Source organism: Salvia hispanica, chromosome 5 (genome assembly GCF_023119035.1).
Source record: "Salvia hispanica cultivar TCC Black 2014 chromosome 5, UniMelb_Shisp_WGS_1.0, whole genome shotgun sequence".
NCBI lineage: Eukaryota > Viridiplantae > Streptophyta > Magnoliopsida > Lamiales > Lamiaceae > Salvia > Salvia hispanica.
The window spans coordinates 913,846-932,636 of record NC_062969.1 but is presented as its reverse complement, the minus strand read 5'-3'; the positions used below and the strand labels follow the sequence as shown (position 1 = coordinate 932,636).

Sequence of the window (18,791 nt, the reverse complement as noted above, 5' to 3'; positions counted from 1 at the left end):
TAGATTTTATTATAATTTTGCCCAACTCTACTTATCCACCATCTAATAAGGAGTATAATTTTAATGTGGATACATTGAAAAACGTGTTTTAATAAGATGAGAATTACATCTTTAATAATACTAATAACTTCCATTTTCAGGCAGTAATATTTCCAGATAAAATATATAATAGATAATGTCAATACAATGTTCTCTTTAACTCCGATTGGTATTTATATAAAATGAGTTGATAATTCGTAATGTTTCAATATCAGTGATTCATTCAATCTTGTCTCACATCAACTTGGTGATGATCTTTGCTTCTCTATATAAGTGGGGTTAACCCTCCCCTTTATAAGGACTTTTAAGAGCTGAGTGACCCATTTCTAAGGTGGTATCAGAATAGGGCCCAAGTCGATGATGGATTTTGTCTCATCTCTTACCTACCCATGTGATGGATGTCCGATGTCATTCCATCCCGCACGTGAAGGGGCGTATTAAAATTCTTAAATCTCGTAAGATAATACAAACCATTATATCCGTAAGATAATACAAACCATTAGATCCGTAAAGGCGTAAACTTTTAACAGGATATCCTCAACTCTAAAGTCTAATATCATTATAAGGGTATTTTTGGAACCAAATCTTACACATGATTTGGTGCATGAATATATCATAATTTCTCTCACGAGGCCAGTAATGGTTCTTCGTCGTGAATATATGAACTGGTTGTTTGTTGTTCAAGAATTCTTGTTTGGACAGGTTACCATCCATACATAGATTTTGGTCTAAGATTTTAATTCAGTTCATTATCATAATATCATCAACCCTATGTCACAATTTTTTGATATTTTCTCGGTCCATGATTAGGAGTCCCGCTTTGTCATTTCGGTCTGTCGGCGATTATGAGTCTCGATTTACTTTTACTATAAATAGGGTGATTCGACCTTCATCGATTAGAGGGGTTTGAACGGCAGCCATTAACACTAGGCGATCGGTCTTCTTTGTCGAGGAGATTTGAGTTTCTTATCTCAAACGTAGGAAAGAAGACTAATAAAAATAAATGACCTGTTATTTCTAGAACTGATTAATGATCAGGAATACTCCGCATATATTTATAATATGTAGGATATAATAATATCTTATCAAAATAAAGTAAATCAAGTCTAATAATATCTTAGTAAATACGAGAATGATACGATAAATCAACGACTAAATAATAGAGACATAAGTCGCATTTTCCTATTTTGGTCTGTCCGCGAATAGGATGCTCTACATTTCACTAACTCATTTCACTTACATATCATTTAAAATAAATATATACATGTGAGACTCATATTCCACTAACTTTCTTCCACCCACTTTTCTTCACATTTCTTAAAACTCGTGCCGGATAGAAATGAGACTCCTATTTGCGGACAGAGGGAGTACTTACCAATACACGACCTTGTAACTATAATATAATTTTAAATACAACATTGGCATATTAAAAAGAAGATTTTAAATACTTATCACTTACTCCCTCCGTCCGCCTTTAAATGTCCCATTTCACTTTTACTATATTTGGTAAATGGATCATACATTCCACTAACTCATTCCACTCACATTTATTATAAAACTAATGTATAAAAGTAGGACACACGTTTCACTTACTTTTCTACCCATTTTACTACATAAAGTCAAACAATTTTATTAAAACTCATGCAGGTCAAATATGGGACATTTAATCACGGACAGAGGGAGTATAAATCTTCTATATATACTGTAGCCAACGTCGTTGTTCTTCAACAACTATTCCATCCCTGAATACGAAAAATGGCTGGCCTAATTACAACCGCTGCAGCTCTGATTCTGTCTGCAATCTTCGTCTTCATGTTCAATTATCAGAAGAAATACAGAAATCGCAAATCAATTAAACTGCCACCTGGCCCGAGAAAACTTCCTATAATCGGAAATCTCCACCAAATCAGCAATCCTCTCTTCCGCTGTTTTAGAGATCTATCCAATCAGTACGGCCCCATAATGCACCTCAAGGTCTGCGAGTCCAAGGGCGTCGTCGTCTCGTCTCCCGATTTGGTGAAACAAATCCTTAAAGATCTCGACCACGTCTTCGCCGATCGGCGGCAGCACGCCTTCTCCGATATCTTGATGTACGGCCCGAGCGACATCGTCTTCGGCCCCACCGGCGGCTACTGGCGCCAGATGAGGAAGCTCTGCATCAACGAGCTTTTGAGCCTTAAAATGGTGCAGCTGTTCCAATCCATCCGAAGCGACGAGACGTCGCGGCTGATCGATTCGCTGCGGGAATCTTCTGGAAGGGTCGTGAATTTCACGGAGAAGATCTTCTTCCACTCGAGCTCCGTCACTTGCCGGGCCGCGTACGGCAGCGTCTGCGAGGATAGTGAGACGTTGATCAAGCTGACGGCGGATGCGAGTGCGTTGGCCTCGGGGTTTGAGATCGCGGATCTGTTTCCGTCGTGGCGGATTGTTGGCGCGCTGAGCTGGACGAAGAGGCGGTTCATGGCGATGCGGCGGGAGCTCGATGTGATTCTGGATGATGTGATCGAGCGGCATAAGAGAAATCGGGTGGAGAGTGAAGGCGGGGGAGGCCGGAGATTGGGGAATTCGGAGTTTGGGAGTGAGGATTTGGTTGATGTGTTTCTTAGGGTTCAGGAGGAAGGGCAACTGGAATTTCCCATCGATAACGACAACATCAAGGCTGTCTTGTTTGTAAGTCCCAACCTACTGTCGCATTAGAAATGAAACGATGATTTCATTATATTTTCATTTCCATTCCTTCGTATCAGAAAGGACTAATGGGAGGTTACTAACTCTCTAAAATTAAATGCTAACGTGATACGAACAGAATCGTATCACATAGCAGGCAAGAAATTGGGGCTAGGGTTTCTCGAGAAAATTAGGTTTTGTAGAGAAATAATTAAATATTACTCCCTCCGTCCAAAGGTATTAGACCAACTTTCCTTTTAGGGATGTCCCAACATATCAGACTCATTTCCTTTTTTAGCAAAAAGCATCTATCTTATTTTATTCTCCACCTACTTTTTTCTCTCTTCTCTCCCCTACTTTTTCCCTCTCTCATACTTTACTCTCTTCACTTTAACTATTTAAATATCAATCCTTAAATCATGTGCCCAAAAGAAGTGAGTCTAATACTCTGGGACGGAGGGAGTATAATGAAACAAAAATATTTATAGATATTTAAATTCTAAGACCCTATGCGGTTCGACTCATGTGGCGACGTGGTCAGGAAGTTTTGGCTGCAACTGTCGTCCTAGTCCCTTGATAAGGCCGTCTCATCTACACGACCTAGTGTCGTCCGGAGTCGGGTGGTTCAATGTTTAGTTGATGATGCCCATATCATACTGATTTTTTTTAACTATGTCCTTTTCTAATTATTGTAGCTAACTATTACTACTAACTCCATATGTCCCAAATAAATAGTCTCTGTTTGCCGTTTTGGTATATTCTCTACAAATTATTCCACTTCTATATTTATACTTTTTTCCCATATATTGGACCTCACTATTTACTAACAACACTTCAACTACATTATTATTTTTTTTTCTCATACTTTACTAGGTTCACATTAAAATTTGTGTTGTCTCCAAAGTCTTTTCTTTTATACTCCCTCGGTTTCACTCTAAATGACATATTTTTCTTTTTGAGATGTCTCACTCTAAATGACACATTTCTAAAATTGGAACTAAACATTACTGAAGCAAAATGGTTAATTAATTTAAAATTTTCCTCTTTTTATAAACATGTAGGATCTTTTCGTTGCCGGAACTGATACTTCAGCAGGAACTATTGACTGGACCATAACAGAACTGTTGAGGCACCCTCAAGTGATGGCAAAGGCACAAGCTGAAGTAAGACAAGCTCTAAAAGGAAATAGTACTCAACAAAGCGACATTGTTCATAATCTGAAATATCTTAAACTAGTGATCAAAGAGACTATGAGGCTGCACCCTGCGTTTCCGATGGTATCTAGAGCTTCCAAGGAGGAGCAAATGATCAATGGATACACCATACCTGCTGGAGAATGGGTGATTGTAAATATTTGGGGAATGCATAGGGACCCGAGGTACTGGAAAGACCAAGAGATGTTTAAGCCCGAGAGATTCGAGGATCAATCTTTGGATTTTGTAGATGGTGATTGTCATTTTCTGCCGTTTGGAGCTGGCAAAAGAATGTGCCCTGGCATAACGTTTGGTTTGACTAACGTCGAGTTTACTTTAGCCCAATTGCTCTACAACTTCGATTGGGGACTTCCAGAAGGTGTCCGTGCCGAGGATTTAGACATGACTGAGAATGATGCGCTGACAGCACCAAGAAAACAAAATTTATCTGTGGTCGTCAGTCCATATAATTAGTTTAACGTGTTGAGCATATCTATAAGCTCATTTAAGAGTTTTCACCGTTGTTTCTAGTTAGAACCACATATTATAATTAAATAAATCTATAAATATGTAAGTCCCATAAGATTTATCTATGAATTAGATTATTATTGAAATATCTACCCCTCTAGAATACTGTTACGGGACCTCCCTCAGCAAGGTTGAAGGAACGCGAGGTACAGCTGGATGGAGAGATCGACGCCGACACTAGTGTGCCGGCGGAAGAGAAGCAGACGGAGCCGGCGCGGTGTGGAGGAAGCTATTATTTAATTTGAGTCTTTTAATTTATTGTAACTGATTAGAATATTTTATTTGGACTAAACTTTTCGTTGAGCGCTCGTTAAGCTCCTTTCCGGGTTTTCTTTGTTGATTCTTTCCCGGATCGTAGGTCGAATCAATCCTAGGGTCCTTAGTATAAATACGTGTGTATTTTATTTCCCCACTCAAGAAATAAAATATTTCCATGCAGCTTTTCTTTTCCTTGTGCACAAACGCACAAAACCTAAACTTCAACGCCAGATTGATCGATGGGCAAAAGATCCCGCGACGTTCGACGCGAATTATATCGTTAAGGGATTTCTGCCCTAAAAAATACTCCATCCGTTCCATAAAAATATGGACAATTGATATGCCATGGGAACTGATAAGGCCAATTTCATGCATCGTTTATGGGGTAAATTCAATGATTTCCGGGCCTAACACATGTTTTTAGTCAGGTTGTGTAGAGCCGAGGAGATAAGAAAAGAAATTGCCGAGCGAAGGAAGAAGCGAAAAAGGAGCAAAAGAACAACAATTTACAAGATGGAGGAAGCTTTGAAGATAAAAAGGCAAAATAGAGAATACAAGGAAGGATATAGAAGTCGTCTGTCTATAAATACTGGAAGCGCATACAAAATTAGGATCACTCTTTTCACGCTCCAGTTCATAGTTCCTAGCTCACTTCTTCAAATTTCTCTACACACACTTCACTATGGGGTAATCAGGGGGGTTCACGTCTTGACAAGTTAGCTCAGTTTGTGTACCACCGTCCTCAGGTAGGGCGAAGAAATAATCCTTTAATTTATGTTGTTTTTGCTGCTTTTGTGCCGAGTCTTCGTTGTTCGAAACTCGGCTACCGTTGAATCATCATTGTGAAGTTCTGGATAATTCTGCTATGAAAGTTTATTTTCTGTTTTCGTTCGTGTTTCATGTTGATTTCTGTTTTTCGTTCACTTTGGATGCTTTTCGCACTTGATCTGTTGGGTTGAAGTTAAATTGTTGTTGGATTGTGGTGAATTGTCTGGATCGGAGTGATCAGAGATGGAATTGGAATTTGCTGTTGTTTGTTGGGGATTGCTTGGATCCGGAGCGGATGAAGCATCCAATGTTTAGATCTGTTGAAATTATGCATGGATTGATGTTTAGCTTCTGTCTCGTTATTTACCTCGTCTAGTAATTGTAGATCTGCTTAAATTTTCAATTAATTGTAGTTTTTAACGTCCGATCTAGCATGCTCTGTTCCGATTTGATGTAATACTCTGTTTTCTGCATATGTGATCATGGATTGTTGAAAGAGATGAAGTTAGTTGTTAGTTAGAACCAGATTTGCATCGTCGCAGCTTTATTTCCGTACTATTTCTGTTTTGGAAAAATGGTCCCCACTACATGTGTTTCTTCTGTCTAGTCGTAACTTTTATAGTTTGTGGAAAAAACCAAACTTTTTCCAAAGTTTTTGATTTTTTAGGCAATTTGCCTTTTTAAGTTTTACTATAAAAATGAGTTTTTACATTAACTCACCCTATAAACTTTTACATGTGGGGCATGTATCGATAACTGGAGAAGAATTAATTCACACATTTGGACTTTCTTTTTTATTGTATTAAAGGCCCAAATCTAATTAATTTAGATTTTTCTATTGGTCCAGCTGAGTTTGGGCCCAGCACACCAAAAGCCTATATCTAATAAGCTCAATCATAATTGAGAGACTTTCATAAAATTAGCAACATATGATTATACGGCTTAATCATCCATAGAGATTTCGAAAAAAAGGATTAATTTCACTGATCTTTTGAAATTAGGGATTAAATTTATCGACCTTTTGGAATATGGGATCGAAACACGCGGATTTTTCAGAACAAGGGTTTTTTGAGTTTTTCTATTCTTTTCTCTTATTATTTCACTTACAAAATATATGAAATGACCAAATTATCCCATACTATATTCACTCTAATTCTAATATTTTTCACCCCCAATTCATTTATACCCTATGCAGAGCTCGATCTTCATCTAATTATGATAACTAATTCTCTGCACGTAACCCTATGCAACATCTGAGCACCAGATGTGAACTTGTTCGAGATGGAGTGTATGCTCTGGTTGGTATAGGATTTGCACATTCATTTTGTTATTTAATGAACACTACAATAGTTCACGCACAAACACAAAATGGAAAAGAGAAGATATTCAAATCAATATTTTTATATCATTGTATAATCGGCTAATTAAAAGAAAAGATCGGCTGATCGGCTGATTTATTAGAAGAGATTAAAAGAGAAGATATTCAAAAGATTGACGAATATTGTATGATCGGCTGATTTATTAGAATTTAGATAAAAATATAAAAAGGATAGTTTAGTCTACTTATAAATAATATGAAATATATAATAGGAAAAAGAATAGAAAAAGGATAAAAAACTAGAAATCCCTTATTCCGAAAAATACGCATGCCTCGATCCCATATTCTGAAAGATCAGCGAAATTAACTCCTAATTTCAAAGCGTAATTAATCCCTAATAACGAAATTTATCATCATGTATCTATTGAATATTTCTCTCACTTGAAACAATTTAGTGGAAGAAAGGAAGAGACAAATTCATCAGTTCACTAACGCTATAAGCCTATAATCCACAATACACTCGTTTAAAACAAACAACAACCACTTAAATACTCTCCGTCCCCGATTAAGAGTCACACTTTGACAGGGCACGAGTTTTAGAAAATGTAAAGAAAAGTTGGTTGAAAAAGTTAGTGGAATGTGGGATCCATTTTTTTTATTGGTTTTATAATAAAATTTGAGTAAATTGAGTTAGTGGAATGTGAGACCTTCTTACTATTTATGATAAAAATAAAGTGTGACTCTAATTGGGGACGGACACAAATGAAAAAGTGTGACTCTTAATCGGCGGAGGGAGTAGCATAATTAACTTGGAAAAGAAATTAGATTGCACGAATTCAAAGCCTAGAATCTTTTATTGAAATGAATAACTTATTTCACAGAATATCTTCAAATTTAGGTTCCCAATTTTCTCATGGATCAATCAAAAACACTCTGATCAACAATTTTTACTTTTTTTTTTTTTTATAAAAAAGAAATCAAATTGTTTTGATATTTTCACAGCATTACAGGCACAACAACCACAATATTCACCAATCGCCTTGGATCTATTGGGATCACTCTAGCCATTAATTAGTTTTGGGATTTTGGGTCATCCACTATAGTTTCCATTACAATTTTACCCAACTCTACCTAATTTTCCCCCATCTAAGTTTAGTAATTCAACCGAACTTTTAATGTTCAACTATTAAGGTATAGTGTTTTGGGTAAAAGATTATTATTACTGCCTTCATCCCCTAGTACAAGGTTCAGTTTAATCACGCATGAGTTTTAAGAAATAGAGAGAAAATGAGTATAAATGAGTTTTAAGAAATAGAGAGAAAATGAGTATAAATGATTAATAGAAATTGAATCCTACTTTTATATTAGTTTTATAATAAAATATGAGTGAGATAAAGTTAATGTAATGTGAGTGAGATGAAGTTAGTGTAATATGAGGTATATTATTAAAAGTAGTTAAAAAATAATTGAAACATTTATTGATGAACAGAGTAAAGCGGCAAAAAACTGAGTCATCTTTATTGAAACAGAGAGTACTTGTTATCCGATGAACAGATGAAAACGGCAAAATTTAAATTATTTTTCATCACTTAACTATTCATTATTATTTTTCTCAAAGTACGTGCAAAAAAAGAAATGAGTCACCTTTATTGAAACAGAGAGTACTTGTTATCCGATAAGATAGTAGTAGTAGTTTCAGAGGAACGTCCAAAGAACTTGAGCTTAGTCGCTCACGACCTGCAAGTTATGGCAATGGGAGAAATAATTTTTGTGATAATTTTTGTGATACTCGTGATATACTTTTTAAATGCTTAAAACTCGAGTTCACTATGGTAAGGGTGGCATAACTTATTAAATAAAATGTTTTGGCAACGAGCTCACTGGGTATTTCAAAATACTCAGCCCTGCATGTGTTTTCCTTATGTGCAGGTTGAATGGCGACGAACGTTGGCGGGTGTTGAGCAAACTTAATTAATAAGATGGATATTTTGAACCTCGAGTAGTCGTGTCTTCATACATGGCTTCACCTTCTCTTGGATGCTTTCGCTAAATTTCGAAACTCATTATTTTCACTCAGTCATTTTGAACTTGTTTTTCCCCTTCGTTTAGACGGTTGAGACATGTCGTGGATTTTGTTGAGTTTACGTCAAACCTTTGCTTTTGGATCATAGTTATGATATCTTTCTCCTTTGTTTTCCCTTGACATTGATCGTCATTTATATTATCTACCTTTTATTGATTATTCTTGATTAAACCTGGTTTTATTTCCTCCTTAGTTGTTAAATACCTAAGTCAAACCCCTTTTAATGAAACCCTAGCCTTGTCTTTGTTGCATTTAAGTTGCCCAGTTAACGACCGCCGAATTTATTATACCCTAGGAGGGCGGGGCGTTACAAACAAAGCCATCAAACTTAACAGGTTTCTTTACATTAGTTCTTCTAGCTCTATCTCTAGCAAGCACATAATCCTGTTTTGAACAAAAATAGCCCCTTTGCAAATTTTTCTTTGCCCCCTTCCCCCATTTTCCCCCCCCATACCCTCATTTTCGACCCAAAGACATCATGTTATAGCAAGTTTTTGGGAACATACCTCACATCCTTCAATTTGGGAACCACAAAAACCCATTTTCAAACTTCAAACAAAAAGGCCAATACCAAGAATTTCACATTTCTTTTATCCCCTTTGATTAAAAAGTTTTAGTTAAATTTTAAAATTTCGAAAACACTTCCTTGAAAGGACTCACAAAAGTAAATCCAATCACATAGCCAATCATTTGGGTTTAAAAGGAAAAAGGCAGAGGATTCACAAATTGCAAGTCATGCCCAAAGGGAAAATTTTTAATCATTTACTTTAAATTCAAAAAGGAACTTTTTAAAGGGGGGTTTTCCCCAACTCGGGGTACTGGGTTGGGAAACTTATTCTTTCGGGTTTGGGGAAACTTTTTTCTTAAAAAGCCCCAACTTCACCACAGTTGAAAACCTCCCTATGGGTTTTTAGGACCCCCTTAAAATTGGGACCAAACTTTTTCCCAGAGTTAGAGGATTCCCGAACCACAAACCCAACTCATTCCCCCCTCTAGATTTAGATCTTCCTCTCAAAGTTCAACGTTTTGTTATAAGCATTCTTATCGCTGTTCTTTTCCCTAAGCTCAACCTTTGGGTTTCAGAGCAAAATAAGGGCTGAGGAAGAAAAAAGTCTTCCCATATTTTAAAGGTTTTTTTTAACATCACTATAGGGGTTTGGAAAAGACATTCATCGAGCCATGCTAAAAATATTCATCTATTTTTTTATCACCTGATCTCTTAATGTCCCGAAAAGCTTCGAAACCTATCCACATTATCATCTATATCCTTAGCAAGACCCAAATTTAAAATTTAAAAAAATTTTTTGCGATACACTTGAAGACAAAGGTTTTAATATGAGTATCAAGCAATTTTACATTTCAGCCCAAAAATTCCTCATGATCAACTTTTCCTAATCACAAAATCGATAAATTAACACAAAGAGGGCCCCCCCCGATCATTCATCTCATCAATTTTATCCCGAGGGATCCTCGTGGAAAAAACCCTCAACAACTTTGAACACCTTTTGGGAATCAAAAAATATTTTATTTTCTTTTTGTTTTCCCAAAAAGCAAAAACATTTTTTCCTTTAGGGGAAACGGGCCAACAAAGTTGAGCCATTTTAGCAATCAATTAACATGGAGGGGCCAGGGGGTACTTAAAAGGGAAGATGCTTGGGGGTCAAGTAAGATTTAGACCAAAGACCCAAAAAAAAAAGAACCAAATAAACAACACAGAATGAAAGCACAAAAGTCTACCGTAAAAAAAAGCCCCAAACCCATATTTGGGGACTAAAAAAGAAAATAAAACCAAAGGACGGGGCCCAAATTTTCCGAGCGAATCCCCCCCTCGAAGGAGGGTTCCACTTGCCCACCTCCTTAAGCGACTTGGGGGTCCCCCCAATTCCCCCCAAAAATAAATAACCAGCCCAAAAAAAAGTCCATCAATATTCAACATGATTATTAACCTAGAAATAGTGAATAGTGCTGTGTAAGGTGCATTGAACCTGTTTCCGACATGTGCTGGTACTTGTATGTGTTTTTTGTACACAAAGATGATTTTGGGTGTTTAAATTAGGTTTTCATAACCCACAAAGATTGTCACTTTCTGCTTTGGGATTATACCTTGGTACTATTGTAATAAAAAAACCGAACACCACATATATGTCTCATTTTTCTATTTTGAACATCCCCTATTATATCATTTCATCTTATATATGTACTTTTAGCAAATGAATAATACATTCCAATAACTAGTTTAACATATACTATATTGTTAATTATAAACTATTCAATTATCTATTTCATCAATTATTTTTTTATATTTATTAAAATTCATGTCGAGTCAACTTGTGACACGTAATGAGAGACGAAGAAAGTATTGGTTGGTGTAACTGGATGGATGGCTTTATTCCGACTGATATACTATTTGAATATCTAGGTAGTACGTTATTAGTAATGGTATACATTTTGTTTTATTTTTTCTTTTAAAATTATTGATAGTCAGTATATGTATAATAGGGGTGGCAAATCGTGCGTGTTGTGTCGTTATCATATTGACACGATAACGGCATGACACGATAACAACAAACACAAATACGACCTGTTAAGAAAACTCCAAACACGAACACGAACATGACCAGCTACCCTAAGACACGAACACGACACGAACCCATTAACAACACGAACCACTTCGGGTCAACATGACACAATAACAACACATAAATGACACGACACAATAACGACACTATAATAATAATATTATAATATACTAATATTAAATTTAAATTTAAATTTAAATTTTTTAAAATAAATAAAATAATAATAATATTATAATATATTAATATTACTATTTCTTAACGTGTAACACGAACATGACACGAACACGACACGAAGTTTACGTGTCGAGACGATAAGGACATGAATCCATAAGCCTTGACACATACCCATTAATTTCATGCGGGTTCGTGTCGTGTTATCGTATCGTGTTAAAAATTATCAGCAATAATGTATAAGGTTTAAATGCTGTTATAATAATATTTTAAATAATCAATCCTCAATATCATAGTCTAAATACAATCCTAAATCCTTACAGTGGACCATTAAAAGTTTGGTTTAATAACTTCATTAGGTAGATTTGGTTGAAATTTTAAAATAGAGCTGTGCCGAAAATTTCAAATCTAGCCGAATGTTTAATTAGCTAGAGCTATAAAACGTACTAAGAATAAGTTAGAGTTATGAGGGTAGAGCGGGCAAATTATTTCAATTATTGCTTTTTCTGAAAGATTTTGTGTGACGTCAGTTTGATTATATATTAAGGCATTAAGGCAAGAAAGGAAAAGGCAAATTCAACAGTTCAAAGCTATAATCCACAATATACTCATTTTAAAACAACCAACAACTATATACTCATTTTAAAACAACCAACAACTAATTTATACATAGCATAATTAACTTGGAGTCTTTAATTGAAATGAATCTTATCTTCAAATTGGCAATCAACATGTACTTCACCCATTCTTTGGACTTGTTGGCATTGTTATAACATTCAACAACAGATAAATCATGTGAAACTTTATGGTCCACAAATTTTAGCCAAATTTTATGGTCCACATGACCGCATGTACTTCACAAATTTTATTCAACTCCACCTACTGAAATTTAGTTATTCAACCAACTTATAATGGTCCACTATAAGGATTGTATTTAGATTTTGGAGTACTATTGACGATCAATACTCCCTCCGTCCCCCATAATTTTACCCAGTATTCCATTTTGGACCGTCCCACATAATTTTACACACTTCATTTTTATCATTTTTGGTAGTGGACTCCATATTCCACTAACTCATTCCTACTCACATTTTATTATAAAACTAATACTTTAAAAGTAGGACCCACATCCACCAACTTTTTCAACTCACTTTCCATTACATTTCTTAAAACCCGTGCCGGGGTCAAAGTTAAAAAGAAAAAACAATGTGTATACAGTAGTACTTACTGTTGCTTTTGTGTTTTGGTAGTTTCCATTATAGTTTTAGGCATGTGATTACACCTTATAAATTGAAACACATATAACAAAATAAATATAACAATGGTTGAGCTAATTATAACACTGACTCTATCTGCAATTTTCTTCTTCTTGTTCAACAAATGGAAAAATTCCATAAATAGCAACTCAATGAAGAAACCGCCACCCGGCCCGCGAAAACTTCCTATAATCGGAAATCTCCACCAAATCAGCAATCCTCCCTTCCGCTGCTTCAGAGATCTATCCAATCAACACGGCCCCTTAATGCAGCTCAAGCTCTGCGAGACGACTGCTGTCGTCGTCTCGTCGCCTGAGCTGGCAAAGCAAATGCTTAAGGACCTCGACCCCAGCTTCGCGGACAAGCCGCGGGGCGTGCTCCCCGACATCATGTTCTACCGGTCCAGCGACGTCGTTTTCAGCCCCTACGGCGACTACTGGCGCCAGATGAGGAAGCTCTGCATCAACGACCTTCTGAGCCCGAAAATGGTGCGACTCTTCCAATCCATCCGGAGCGACGAGACGTCGCGGCTGATCAATTCGCTGCGGGAATCTTCTGGAAGGATCGTGAATTTGACGGAGAAGGTCTTGCTGTACTCCAACTCCACCACTTGCCGCGCCGCCTGTGGCGGCGTCGTGGAGGATAATGAGACGCTCCTCAAGCTCATCCTCGAATCCACTCAGATCATCACAAGCTTTGAGATCGCGGATCTGTTCCCCTCGTCGAGGGTTGTGGCCGCCTTGAGCTTGACTAAGCGCCGGCTCAAGGCGATGCGCCACAAGCTCGACGTGATCTTGGATAGCATCATCGATCGGCATAAGAGAAATCGCGTCTCCGGCTTGGGGAATTCGGAGTTTGGGAGTGAGGATTTGGTTGATGTGTTTCTTAGGGTTCAGGAGGAAGGGCAACTGGAATTCCCCATCCATAATGATAACATCAAGGCTGTGTTGTATGTAAGTGGAATAATTTATTTCAGTTCTCTCTTTACATAAACTTATACTCCCTCCGTCCCGATTAGGAGTCATAGTTTGACCGGGCACGAGTTTTAAAAAATTTAAAGAAAAGTTGATTGAAAAAGTTAGTGGAATGTGAGACCCACCTTTTTATATTGATTTTATAATAAAATGTGAGTGAATTGAGTTAGTGGAATGTGGGACCTACTTACTATTTATAGTAAAAATGAAGTGTGACTCTTAATTGGGGACGGACCGAAATGGAAAAGTGTGACTCTTAATGGGGGACGGAGGGAGTAATATAATATTGAAAAACGGTAAAAGTGAAATGGGAAAAATTTTAAGGGACGGACGGAAATGGAAAAATGGGACAAATTTTGATGGACGAGGGTAGTAATATTGAAAAAATGCAGGATATTTTCTTAGGCGGGACCGATACTTCGTCAACAACTATTGACTGGACGATGGTAGAGCTAATGAGGCAGCCTCGGGTCATGGCCAAGGCACAAGATGAAGTGAGACAAGTCATGAAAGGATATAATGTTGAACATAACGACGGCGACGTTGTTTATAATTTCAAATATTTGAAATTAGTGATCAAAGAGACTCTGAGGTTGCACCCGCCAGCTCCACTGCTGCCTAGAGCTTGCATGGACGAACAAGTCGTCAATGGATACACCATATCGGTTGGAGAAATGGTATTTGTAAATATTTGGGCGATGCACAGGGACCCGAGCTACTGGAATGATCCAGAGAAGTTTTCGCCCGAGAGATTCGAGAACCAGTCTGTGGATTTTGTGGGTGGTGATTATCACTTTTTGCCCTTTGGAACTGGAAAAAGAATGTGCCCTGGGATGACGTTTGGTTTGGCTACTGTGGAGTCGGCTTTAGCCCAATTGCTCTACAACTTTGATTGGAAACTTCCGGAAGGTGTCGCGGCTCAGGATTTAGACATGACTGAAAACAGCGGGATAACAGCCGCACGGAAACACGATTTGTTTGTAGTCGCCACTCCGTATAAATAGCTCATATATAATTAGGATAGTGATAAAATGCAAACTGTAAATATTATACAAACTCCAAACTATGACAATTTAAAAATGTCAATAGGTGACTAAATAACAATAACAAAAAATGTCAACACAATTTCAATAAAGCATCAAGCATTGACATTGTATGACATTTTTTGTTGCTATTATTTTATCATTTGTTGACATTTTCTGACGGTCTAGATCATAATTTGAAGTTTGTACAATATATAGAGTTTGCATTTGATCAGATTTCTATATAACTAACTATTCACTTTTTTTTTAATATAATACTACTCTTTGTAACTTTTGGTTCTTCATAAGTTAAAATTTCAATAAAAATAAATAGCTTAAGTATATAACCAACTATTCACTTTTTTTAATATAATGCTACTATTTGTAACTTTTGGTTCATTCTTAAGTTACAATTTCAATAAAAGAAACCGTTGTCTATGCTATCATTTCTTATAGTATACAATAATTTTTATACTTAAAATAAACCATATCACAAATTTTTAATTACTGTTGATTCTCATGTGAATAAAATTGAGGATGCATTTAAAAGTGAGTGGAAAGTAATCTAGGCAGAGAACCGTGGCTGTAGCCATGGTGTACTTCTTGGTCAGGCCGTGAAGCTCAAGTGTGCCTCGACGGTCCACACAAAGGCGCCTTTCTTAAGAATGCCAGCGATGGATGCATAGTTGGCGATAAAACGATAACAACCCGTGGGACCGACGAAACCACAGAGTTGTCGAGTATTAGTCGGGGTGGGGCTTAAGCCCTTACCAAGAACCCATAAGGTTCGAAATGCTATTTCAAATATTTCCTCCGTCCCGCTATAAGTGATCAACTTCTTTCCGACACCAGATTTTACAAAATGATATACTCCATTCGTCGCATAAAAATATAGGCAATGGATATGACACAGAAATTAAGACAAAATTGGTAAAATAAGAGAAAGGGAGGAGAACAGTATGGTAAAGTAGGAGAGAGGTGGAGAATGGTAGTTAAAGTAGTGTTAGTGGATAGTGAGACCTATATTATTAAATTGATATAACTTTCTAAAAATAGAATGCACATATTTTTGTGGGACGAACGAAAATGGAAAGTGCGCATATTTTCATGGGACAGATAGAGTATATTAATTAAGTGGAGATAATAATGTTTAAGAGCAAAAAAAGTAAGAGAGACAAAGAGATAATAAAGTAAGAGAGAGAAATGTGTTGCTTTTGAAGAGCGGGAAAGGATTAGGTAAAATTATAGCCCAATTGCTCCACAACTTCGATTAGGGACTTCCAGAAGGTGTCCGTGCCGAGGATTTAGACATGACTGAGAATGATGCGCTGACAGCACCAAGAAAACACAATTTATCTGTGGTCGTCAGTCCATATAATTAGTTTAACGTGTTGAGCATATCTATAAGCTCATTTAAGATTTTTCACAGTTGTTTCTAGTTAGAACCACATATTATAATTAAATAAATCAATAAATATGTAAGTCCCATAAGATTTATCTATGAATTAGATTATTATTGAAATATCTACCCCTCTAGAATACTCCCTCCGTTCGATAAAAATATGGACAATTAATATGATACGGCAACTAAGACAAAATTGGTTAAGTATAAGAGATGAGAAGGGTAGTTAAAGTAGTGTTCATGGATAATGAGAGCACATTATTAGTAGTGGTATTTAATGGTGGTATAAGTTGTAAATAAGAGATATTTTATTGAATGACAGTCTTGTTTTAATATACTATTAGTTTATAATAAAATACATGTGAAATGAGTTAATAATTTTATTAAAAAGACTATAAAATGGAGTGATATACGTATTTAATTGGAGACGTCCCAAAATATAAAAACGAGACATAAAATATTGTATCGATTAGAATTATTTTTGTTAAAGCAAAAATAAATCTGAAAGTGCGAATTATTTGTAATCAACAAGTTATTTTAAAATTTATCTAAATATTTATAACCTAAGTAATATACAAGTAATAAGCTTTTTTCAGAATTTTTTATTTTTGGATTTTTAGATTATTTCGATTCGGATCAAATTGTAATTTTTTAAAAATTATTTTTTTCAAATATTTCAGTTCTATTTAGATTTTTATTTTCTAAAATTTGAATTAGTTCTAATTTGAAAAAACTCGATCCAAAATAAGGATACTTACCCCTAAGGCCCTAATTTTCTACGTCGAAAGGTTGAGACGCCCATTAACTCCTCAATTTACCTAGTAAATTGTTTACTTTAATATAAGGAAAAAAACCTTTTTCTATAAAACAGTACTCAAAACTGGGATGAAGTTTATAATATTATAGATCGGTTCAATGAAAATCCATATTTAAAATAAGGGCGTGAGAATCATTTTCACTGATTTTAAAAAGCGAAAATTTCAATCTAATTTATTTGTTCCTAGTATAATTGATTGCACTATGAATGTAATGACTTTTAATATCAAATGTATGTTTTTAGCATTTTTAAGTTTTACTATAAAAATGAGTTTTTACATTAACTCTTATGTGTCGGGCATATCGATCACCGGAGAAAGATTAATTCACACATTTGGGTTTTCTTTTTGTTTGTATCAAAGGCCCAAATCTAATTAGTTGAGATTTTCCTATTGGTCCAGCTGAGTTTGGGCCCAGCACACCAAAAGCCTATATCTAATAGGCTCAATCATAATACAATTACCACAATATGATTATACGGTTTAATCATTAATTTATCTATGAATATTTCTCTCCCTTGAAACAATTTAGTGGAAGAAAGGAAAGTACAAATTCATCAGTTCACCAACGCTATAAGCCAATTAAATAGCACAAGTAACTTGGAAAAGAAATTAGATTGCATCAATCAAAAATACCCTGATCATTTTTTTCTTTTTGAAAAAGACATCAAATTGTTTTGATATTAATTTCACAGCATTACAGGCACAACAACCACAATCTTGACCAACTCCTTGGATCTAATGCCATTAATTAGTTTTGGGATTTTGGGTCCTGCACTATAGTTTCCATTACAATTTTACCCTACTCTACCTAATTTTCCCCCATCTAAGTTTAGTAATTCAACCGAACCTTTAATGTTCAAGTATAAGCACTGATTCAGATTATGATATTAAGGTATAGTGTTTTGGGTAAAAGATTATTATTATTTCCTCTGTCCATCAATACGAGGTCTCGTTTAACCGGACACGAGTTTTAAGAAATATAGAGAAAATGAGTAGAAAAGCTTAGGAGAAGGTGAGCCTACTTTTATATATTAATTTTAAAGTAAAATATGAGTGAGATCAAATTAGTGGAATATGAAGTGTATTACTAAAATTAGTAAAAAGGTAAATGGAACATTTATTGGCTAACAAATGAAAATACACATGATTTGTTGCATGAGTTATAGTTGTATCGTTCTTAAATAATATCATAATCTCTCTCACAAAGCCAGTAATGGTTCTGGGCGAATATATGAACGGGTTGTTTGTTGTTCAAGAATTCTTGTTTGGACAGGTTACCATCGATACATAGTTTTTGATCTAAGATTTTAATTCAGTCCTATATCATAATACAATCAACCCTATGTCACAATTATTTGATACTTTCTCTGTCCGTGGTTAGGAGTACTGCTTTGTCATTTCGGTCTATCGGCGGTTAGGAGTCTCGATTTACTTTTACTATAAATGATAAGTAGGATGTACGACTTTCATCGAATCAAGGGGTTTGATAGGCGGCGATTGATGCTCGGCGATCGGTTCTCCGTCGAGGAGGTTTGGGTTTTGTATCTCAATTCTCAACCGTGGTCAGTGGAAAAGAAGACAAATAAAAATAAATGACTTTGTTATTTCTCAAACTGATTGATGATAAGAAATACTCCACATATTATAATTGAGATATGATCGGTTGATAATTTTCTTAAGTTGATACCTGACAACTATGTCAACAACCTATGTTA

At 35.8% G+C, this 18,791-nt stretch overlaps 2 protein-coding genes across 2 annotated transcripts; both read left to right on the top strand.

Moving 5' to 3' along the window:
* Positions 1-1,786: 1,786 nt before the first annotated feature.
* Positions 1,787-4,814, top strand: LOC125188693 (cytochrome P450 71D7-like). The gene is made up of 2 exons (XM_048085698.1): positions 1,787-2,709; positions 3,768-4,814. Exons 1-2 carry the CDS (start codon positions 1,795-1,797, stop codon positions 4,371-4,373), a joined length of 1,521 nt encoding a protein of 506 aa, XP_047941655.1. The 5' UTR covers positions 1,787-1,794; the 3' UTR covers positions 4,374-4,814.
* Positions 4,815-12,925: 8,111 nt separating this feature from the next.
* On the top strand, positions 12,926-15,117 carry LOC125188135 (premnaspirodiene oxygenase-like). Its single transcript, XM_048084880.1, has 2 exons — positions 12,926-13,813; positions 14,227-15,117. The coding sequence occupies exons 1-2, from the start codon at positions 12,926-12,928 to the stop codon at positions 14,836-14,838; spliced, it is 1,500 nt and encodes a 499-aa protein (XP_047940837.1). The 3' UTR covers positions 14,839-15,117.
* Positions 15,118-18,791: the final 3,674 nt, after the last annotated feature.